Raw genomic sequence first — 9,659 nt, forward strand, 5'->3', positions numbered from 1 at the left:
TAGTCCTCAAAAAGATTTGCAACAAGGGTCGACATCGACGTTGTGGAGTGCGAGCGATTGGATATTGAACGGTGTCGATGCGCATTATGTGAAGAGCAACGATGCAAAGACAAGATACCTAAATAGATGAATTAATTTAAGAATTAATATTTTAAAATAAAGATAAAACTGAAACAAAATATTTTTTGAATTTTCCTCCTCCTTCTTTACACCCCAAATCAAAGACTAAGAAATTATAATGATTCATAAACAAGCAAGAGTAAAACTTATCCTTTTTTTTCCCTTCCCTCCTAATTCACTTTATCCAAAACACAAATTATAATTCTCTTTTTTTTTTTTGTTTATCTTTCCTTCACCATCTCTCAAATAAAGTGTAAGAAATTGATAGAAGTTTCAAAGTCAAACAGTCAATATAATTAACTATTATCGATTGAGTTGTAGACAAGTTACTTCCACAGCAATAATTCATTTCCTCATTACTATTTAATTATGTATATTTCTTTATATTTGTCTTGCAATATCTTGAAATATAGAATATTTGTTATAGAAATTGCACGAACAAATCAACTGCAAGGAAAGCTGTTAATTGTTATCCATTCTGATTTTGTTAGAGTTGATTGATCATACGACGGTGTAGTGGTAAAGATATTTGATTTGATGTGATTGGGACACACGTATATTTTATTTGATAAAAAAAAACACAGTGTAAAAACACAGTGTGAAATACGATTAATTATCTAGGGATCCGTGGGTCCATTGACGAAGCGATCATGCTATAGATCATAATTGAGTACTCAAGTGCCCCCAGGGGCGTGGCGTACTTGGTAATCGTATTTCCTCGTGTTATATATAGGTCACTTCTGCGGTTCGATTCCTCCGGGACGCGTTTCACTGGGTTTAATGCCTGGGGCGTGGCAGTCGGCTGTGCTGGTCGGGCACGTGGAAGTTTCCCACCGACCATTAGGGTAATGGAAGCGCATACGACGGTGCCAGTGAATCCTCCTGATTTATCATCGTTGGCCGATGGGAACTCTAGTTGAAGGCCGTGGGGCAGGGCCGGTCAGCTAAGGGGATTAGTTGGTGCCAAATGCCCAGATACCCCTTGTAAATAAAAAAAAAATAAATAATTGAGTACTCAAGTGAAACATGATTTTTATTAACGAAGACCAACTTGCGAAGGTCGGCTACTGACAACGTCCAATAGCACAAGCACTTCTTGAATTTAATTTGATAATCGATAAAAAAATTTTTTTATAGGATTGAATTCCTCAATTAACAACTAACATGGTTAAAGAAAATTATCACAGAAAGTTATCTAGTCGAACAACCCGCTCTAATTAATAAAATTTATGTGAGTTGATCTATGCTACGTGGTCTATATATCAGATGACACGATCAAAAGTCAATCTAGATGAAATGATGTATGTGATAGCCGATTAGATGGTTGGTCATCTAGAATGACTAAGTGATTGACAAGAATTAAGATAACGGTCATAGCGGCGGAGATGGAGTCCTTTAATCTGGACAACCAGTGGGATCAAGTTGGTCGACTAGAATGTGACTTTTTGCAACCATAAATAGAGTCCATGTCCAGAACATCACTTAATTACAACTAACAATCCATCAATACAAGCTTACAGTTCTTATTGTGCTCCTTAAACAAATTTCTACACGTAGTTCTACATTTAGGCAACTTGATATAATTATTATATATTACTTCTTTTGTCTGCCCTTGCTTACTATATTATTTAATATGGTGAAAATTTATTATCTCCACTTATCATGCGGGGAACTATCAACTGTCAGTCAAGGGGGCGTCGATCTCAACATATGCTTAGTCTTAGATTCTGACTTCGACATCTACTTGATTTCATATGTTGATCTCATCTCAATCTCAGATGGCAATTTCATCTTAGCCTCAATCTAAGGCGCATAGAGTATCGTGCCCCGAGTTCGCGACATAGTCTTGCGATAGGTATGAAATGCCAAGTTCCGAGTTCGTGACATAGCTTTACGACAAACACGGAGCACCAAGTCTCAAACTCGCGACATAATCTTACAACAAGCACGGAGCACCGAGCCTTGAGCCTCGAGCCTCGAGCTCTTGATGTAGTCTTACGACAGACACAAAATGTCGAGTCCCGAACTCGTGACATAGTCTTACGACATGCATGGAGCATCAAACTCCGAGCTCATGACATAGTATTATGACAGGCACAGAGCACCGAGTCTTGAATTTGCAACATAGCCTTACAATAGACATGGAGCATCGAATTCCAAGCTCTGACATAGCTTTACAATAGACATGGAGCACCGAACTTCAAACTCGTGACATAGCCCCATGACAAGCACGGAATACCGAGCTTGCGATATAGCCTTAAGACAAGTACAGAGTACTGAGCCCCGAGCTCGTGACATAGCCTTCCAATAGGCACAGAGTACCGCCCTGAGCTCGAGATCTTGTTATGACAATTTCATCCATATGTGGCACAGCGATGACACCTCATCAAGGTATATATCTCGACGGCAACTTAGCACAATCCAATCCGTCGGATTACACCTCTTTTCACTAGACTAATTAGGGGTGCTTGTGATGTGGTAGAAATCTGTTACCTTCACGTATCACATGTGGGGGGGGGGGTGTTAAAGTCATGATGAGCTATCAGTTAAAGGGGCGAAGACTTTAACCTCTATTCAGTCTCGAATCCCAACTTCTACCTCTATTCGATCTCAAGTCTCCACTTCGGTTCAGCCTCATGCGCCAACCTCATCTCAGTCTTGGGTCTTTTTTATCCGCTTCTAAGTTTAGCCCATAAACTTGATTCGTCCGTAAGATCATGAAATCCTAAAACTATTTTTCTCGAAAATAAGAAAAATATCTCGAAAGACATGGATAAATAGAGCATGTATATTAGAATATATCATAAACAAAAGTACGTATTTTGTAACATCTTTTAAACGGACATTGATATTTTAGAGATTGGATACATTAATAACTCTATTAAAGGTCACCTATACCCATAAGCATAGGTATGCACCCCCAGATTCTTAATTTTCCTAGGTTCTTAATCTCCTTCCTCTTACAAAATCTTAATTTGAGTGTCGAAGTAGCTTGTTAGAATTTAAACTTGGTGTCATTCTAACTTTCTCCTGAATGCTTTTCAGGTTCTCTTATCCTTTTCGACGATTACCTCTGGCGAGCGTACATGTCATGTCCTTTGTTGACTAGTGGCGTGTACATCATTTAAAGAATTTTTCATTATTAAAAAAATTCACAGCTAATATATTTTTCTATTGCATTAAATATTTTTTTAAAAAAATATGTTTTTAAAAAATCTTAAAATATATTCGTTTGCTGCCACGCGTTAAATAAGATAGTGTACCATTAAATAGGGTCTAACTGTTGGGACAACAACTGTTAACTGGTTTAGCATAAGACTGTCCAGCCAAGCCAGCTCCGGTCCATATGTCACTGCTATTTTATTTATTTATTTATTTTTATAATTAAATATTTAATTCTTACAAACTGACTAATTTTAAAATAGACAGTTGATCTCACATTCTGCTTACCAAGTTCAACATCACTAATAATTTAATAGCCATATACACTGCATGAGAATTAAATTTGATTATTTAGGAATGCATCCTGTCACTTACCACTGCACTAAACCCTGGGGGGCCACTGCTATTTAATTTCTGCTTGGGTATTTGGTGGCAAGACTCCCATAGCATCACAGCAACAATTGCCATTCCATGTTCTGTGCTGGGAATCAGATCCACAGCATCACATTGCAAATCTCAGTAAATTTCCGATGCTGACGGGCACAGATACTTCAACTTCTTCCTAATTAACCGAATACAAGTGTATTTCTGTAGATCAAAATGATACAGATAAAATGCTTATGCTAAATGAGCTAGAAATACACTCAACATAATACATCCAGCTACATCATCAAGGTAACTAACTTCCCACTGCAGAACATATGATAGTTGGCCAAAGCTTTCAGTCTCAGGATCCGATTACTCTTCATTCAGTTTCTGAGTCATCGCTCTCGCTGTCCAAGTACATCTCCACCGTCTCACTGCGAGGCACCTCCTCGTCATCATCTTCTCTCATCTCTTCGCGCCCTGTCTCTACTGCTTGTTCCATTGCAATCTGAAGCCTATGGCTGACAACTTCCCAAGAAACAAGCTTTTCCACAAATACTGAAACAAAATCAGCCCTTCTATTCTGCAGGTGCAAAAGCTGTGACAACACTGTTCTGTAAACATAGTAACTCCTTCCGTAAATCACATTTTAAGGAAACTGACCTCATAATCAAGGTAGTACGCATGCTGAGAGGAAATGGATTTCCACCAAGATTGGTATTCAGTTAATACAAAGAAATGTAGAAAGTGACACCAGGAAATACTCAAGAAAAATAGCAATTGGTAAGCTTTACCTCCCAGACATCTACAGCAAGGAGCGGCTGCAACAATATTACAATTTTTAGTTAGGTACGATCTAAACAGTAGCATTAGCATTCACAAAACAGGGGAACAGAAATATATTCTTACCAGGCATGCAACAAGAATGTTCATATAGAGATATACATTTAGGCAATATAGAAATGAAGCTACAACGATGGATACGGATTTTGGTAACATCAGTTTGCTGGCTCGTTAAGCTATTGAAGTAGTCTAAAATAAGATAAAATTCATTTAAATATAAATAATGATATAGTAGGGGAATCGAGCTCAATGGGGTAAAATGATCCATAGAGCTGACCCCACTTAGTGGGATAAAGACTTGGTTGTTGTTGTTTTGGATAAGAGGTGAGAATCTCTCAAGGGCTTAATTTCTAGCATTTAGAGAGACAGAAGATCTGAAATCTCATCGTTTACGTCAAGCTTTCATCCTTATTGGATTTCATCCTGGAGTGAAAATTTTGTAGATTTGAGTCATGTTTCTTGTGAGACTGCATCCTCCATGAAGTTTCTCCTCGTGAAGAGCTCTCTAGCTTGAGTTTCATCTTGTTTTGAAGAAGTTTACTTTATTGCCTTGGTTAAGGGGCATGATAATGGATTCTACTGGTGGTGTCGCATAGGACACGACCAAGGTCATAAATGGATGAGTGAGTTTTGAAGTCACAAATATCAATTTTAGCATTGTGTTTATTTACATTTATTTTCTACTGCATATTTATACCTTTAATATTGTCATTCATGCATGCATTTTCTATTGCCACAAGATTGTATTGAGTTTGTGATTGTTGTAACTTATGATTTGATAATATATATTTTAGAACTTTTAGTTAATATAATCACTAATATAAATGTATATATACATGAACATTAATAAATAACAAATCATATCTATTAATAAGGAAGCAATAAATGACAAAATTGTATCATAATATATAATAAAGTTAAAATATATGATAAATAGTAAAATTATATATATTATTATAAAATTAAATAATCTCACATTATTAATTTTATTCAATAAAATTAGTCTATAATTTAAAATTTGGTATTATAGGGCTTAGTTTAGAACTAAATCACATTGACAAATAGTTGGTATTTATAAGTCTTAGTTTAGAATCAAACCACATTGAAATTGGGTTTATAGGATTCTCTCAATCAATAGTATGTTTCTCAATTAACTCTAAGATAGAGAAATCTTTGTGGCAATATCGCCAAGCGGCAGGTTTAAAAATTTTATGTTGGAATTAAAAAGAGTGAAGAAGAGTTTCTCATACTCTCGTGCATGTTTATAATTACCAGAATTCAAGAATGGTTTGCTAAATCCGAGTTCTAAATTGCACGTGATCTCATCAATTTCTGCTATTGATTTGACCAAATTTTAATGGTTTTCAGCTATATTCTAGTGTATTTGGTTGGTGTTAAGATAGAGAAAGAGAAGTCTTTGGTTGGTGTTATTTGGCCCATCCATTTCATCTATATCCAAAGAGTCCAAAAAGGTAGATAAGGCAGTGTTGAGAGATTCCATGAAGAGCTAGTATTGCGTGCATGGAATTTTCTATGGAAAAGGAAGCAAACAAAGATAATAGATTCAAATGTTCCTCAAAGATAATAGATTCAAATGTTCCTCGGTAAACGAAATAGTCAAATATCTAATACTAGACGAGAAAGATGTTCACTAAGGTCTAGGTTGCTGATAATCATGATTTCAAAAGTCATACAAATGCCTAAGTGATGAGCAGAGTTAATATTATCTGACATAAGCCAATGAAAATGTCCAAATGATATTTTAATTTGAGTTTATTTTAATGATAATATCTTTTTGTTGTAATACCAAAAGCTTAATACATAGACATGGAAAGTCATACTTTCAGGTCAAGCTTGGATTCAGGCCAAAATTCAAGTTTGAGCTGGGATTGAACAAGAGAAAATGTACTCTTACGTACATAGGTTAGCATTTCTAAATGTACATCTTGCCTACATAGGCTAGCATGTCCATTGGTCAGCTCCAATTATGAGCATCTCAACAAACAATTAAAATCTAGAAGCAATGCTACGTAGAAATAATGCTTAGGTCAACTACTAAATGATTCCATAATCACAATAGTATATTTATTTGGTTAAATAAGACTTACAGCATAATTCCAAATGAGAGGGTTTATGGCATTTGGAGACTTTAACACAACAAGTCTGTTGTCTTTTTCCGAAGGACGAGGATTAACTGCATTGCCAACATCTAATTTATTTGCCTTATCTGAAACAGAAGAAAACGAGGATATTAATTCCAAAGAAGCAAAAGAATTACTGCAAGCCATTTATTTTGGTTTCTCATTTCAACATTGTGCTTAGAGTTTAGTAGAAATGCCTTGAACAAAGGACCATATCAGTACATACAGGCAAGCCATGCCCAACCAGAACCAAATTGTGTTACTGCAGCTTGTTTGAAATCTTCCAACATCTTATCGAATGAACCAAAGTCTCTCTCAATTAGCTCCATGAGTTTTCCAGATGGTTGTCCTCCGCCATTTGGTTTGATGGATTGCCAGAAAAAATCATGATTCCAAACCTACTAGCAGGCAAGAACAAAGTAAAAATGCTTAAGAGGTAATTTGCAATTCCAAGAAGAATCATGATGAACTCCAGATAAATGTGTTGGATTTTGTTTGACTTCTCATACAACAAGGAATAAAAAAGTGGATAACAAAGAGATTCAAAGCATAGTCAATGGCGACTTGAATCTTGTCTCTATTTCATAGAAATGCTATGAAAGAGAATGCTTGCTGAGACCTGTAGCCAAGCAATTGAAGCCATACAGGAATGAAGTTTAAGGTTCCCCCAACTACTCATATCCCTTTTTTCAGATGCTTGGAAAAAAGAATGTTGTTTCTCAGTGTTAATTTTAATTTTGAAATCAAATTAGTTTTTTCAAAATTTTACTGATAAAAGAAAAAAAAATGCAAATAAGACAACAAAACAAAATTGTATAAAGGAAAAAATGGTCATCTCCTATAGCCAACCTGAGCTCTGTTATTCCATAAAAGCATGCCTAAATGTTTTGAAGAAAGTTCTTACAGTTTTCATCTTATAAATTGTTTATCTTCCAAAATCTTGGGATTCAGGAGTTTTATCCAAAATGCACATCACAAATAATCTTATCCTTAGCATATTTGAGTGTGTGTGACTAAAATGTGTATTTGTAAGTTATTTCCCAACTCTAAAAGGGTTTAAACAGTTCGTTGTCTTAATAAAAGTTACTTTTAACAAAGCAAGAATCTTACTTCACCACAACTGATCTTCGAGTGGAGAATTCTAAACTAGAAGATAAGGATGAAGGATTCTTACTCAACCTGTCATTATTTCTAACATCTAAATCAGTATCTAAGTTCATGCTAAATCCTATGTCGGAACTTGAGCCAAATCTGTCTAAATCTCTCAACTCTGTCATTGAGATTGTGAAATTTAACAAGGCATACTTGAAGAAGAAGATGACTATCCCTGAACTAGTACAAGTACAAGAATCCAACCCAGATGCTAAGAATGAGGTAACAATTTCTAATTCTGCATTAGAAGTTCAAACACAATTTCATGTAGATGATGAGAACCTAGACCTTGCTGTTACTATTAGGAAAGGAACTAGAGAGTGTGAAAAACGACCTTTATATCCTCTTGCACACTTCCTTGTGCAATCCTATCTTTTAAATATTTTTTTACCATCACATAGAGCCTTCTTAGTTAACCTAAACACCATTTTCATACCTACCACCTAATCCGAGGCTTTATCGAATGTGAAATAGAAACAAGCTATGAATGAAAAAACAGAAGCATTGGAGAAAAACAAAACATGGGCATTGGTGAAGTTGCTATAGAAAAAAACTTATAGGTCGTACATGGGTTTATCCAGCGAAATATAAAGCAGATGGATCGATAGAGACGTATAAGAAAAGACTAGTAGCCAAGGGAATCAACAACATCCAAGGCTACTTAAGGATATCCCTACCTTGAGGATTACAATATATCCTCAATCAGTTAGTGAAGTAGGCTATTATTTGCAACTCAATCCAAGTAGATAAAGTGTGGTTTATCCGAAATTAGGCATTTGACTAGGCATGTAGATCAAGCAATTTCAGATTTTCCAAATTCTCTACAAACCTAAGATACAAACTCACAAGCACATCTGAGTGCATTACGAATGTCCAGCAAACATCGCACAGATGATTAAGGATTAAACATCGCAGACTAATTGCAGCAGTAGACATATATAACATAAACATTTGACACAATCTGACCTCTTTTCTAGGGGAAGATGGCGAGCAAGAAGGCATTGCTGGGTATAAAAGGTTAAGGACATGCAATTCGATTAGCAGGCAACAGTTGGGTAATATTACCTGTGCGGCATGAACAAAGGCTGGTAGTGGGTTGCCCTTGTTATATGTAGCAAGCAAGATGTCTTCCAGTCCCTTCCCATCCAGGTCCGTCCCTGCGATGAGACTGTTGAGGCGAACAACATGAGCCCGGTGATGCCCTCCCCAGTGCCACTCCAATGTCTGCCGCGTCATGTGCGGTTCTAAGCAATCCTGCGACGACGACAACAATAACTAGCATCAAAAATGAACTACAAACCGAAGTATAAAAGGGAAGGAAGCAGTTTAAGTTTGTGTACCAAAGAGTAAGGGAGAGGCTTCAGTTCCAATTGGGCGACGATGGCGGCGTGCCTCGGGAGGCGTATTCCGCCTGTTTCCGTCTGCATTCCATGAAATCATGCTCCTGATAAACCAAAGAAGAAGGAGACGAGAAGGGAAAAAAAAAAGGGTTTTGCCGAATGATGCAGAGGGAGCTGGGAGGGCGAGGAGGAAGCATTAGAGACCTTAATACCACTCCTTTTCTTCCTCCATGCGCCGAGGAACGTTGATATCGGTGGAGACGGCGTGCTCATCCTGAATGCGCCGTAGCTAGTAGCCTGATGCTGCATCATCCCGTCAACGTTATCTCCCTCCTGCTTCCTTACCTTTAATAGAAATTTAAATAATAAACTTAATTCTAAAATCCTAAAATACTATATGCATAAAAAATAATATTTTTTTAAAAAATACCTTTTATTAAAATCGTCTTTTTATTACTCATCACAATAACATTCCATTATATATTTTATTTTAAAAATATCTCTATAAGAGCATCTCCAACATAACGTTAATAGC

General features: G+C 36.4%; 1 protein-coding gene across 2 annotated transcripts; it reads right to left on the reverse strand.

The window, feature by feature from the left end:
- Positions 1-3,815: 3,815 nt before the first annotated feature.
- LOC141824902 (superoxide dismutase [Fe], chloroplastic) lies at positions 3,816-9,433 on the reverse strand. 2 transcript variants are annotated; one of them, XM_074712247.1, is made up of 8 exons: positions 9,329-9,433; positions 9,125-9,205; positions 8,850-9,038; positions 6,859-7,030; positions 6,600-6,718; positions 4,443-4,469; positions 4,312-4,335; positions 3,816-4,231 (listed from the first exon to the last, which is right to left on the reverse strand). In XM_074712247.1, the coding sequence occupies exons 1-8, from the start codon at positions 9,431-9,433 to the stop codon at positions 4,028-4,030; spliced, it is 921 nt and encodes a 306-aa protein (XP_074568348.1). In that variant the 3' UTR covers positions 3,816-4,027. The 2 variants fall into 2 exon arrangements, with proteins under 2 accessions (XP_074568348.1, XP_074568347.1); XM_074712246.1 differs by having other exon boundaries at positions 3,816-4,246.
- Positions 9,434-9,659: the final 226 nt, after the last annotated feature.

The sequence above is a fragment of the Curcuma longa genome, chromosome 3, assembly GCF_044706935.1.
Source record: "Curcuma longa cultivar G26 ecotype Majalengka, Jawa Barat chromosome 3, ITB_CL_G26_1.1, whole genome shotgun sequence".
NCBI lineage: Eukaryota > Viridiplantae > Streptophyta > Magnoliopsida > Zingiberales > Zingiberaceae > Curcuma > Curcuma longa.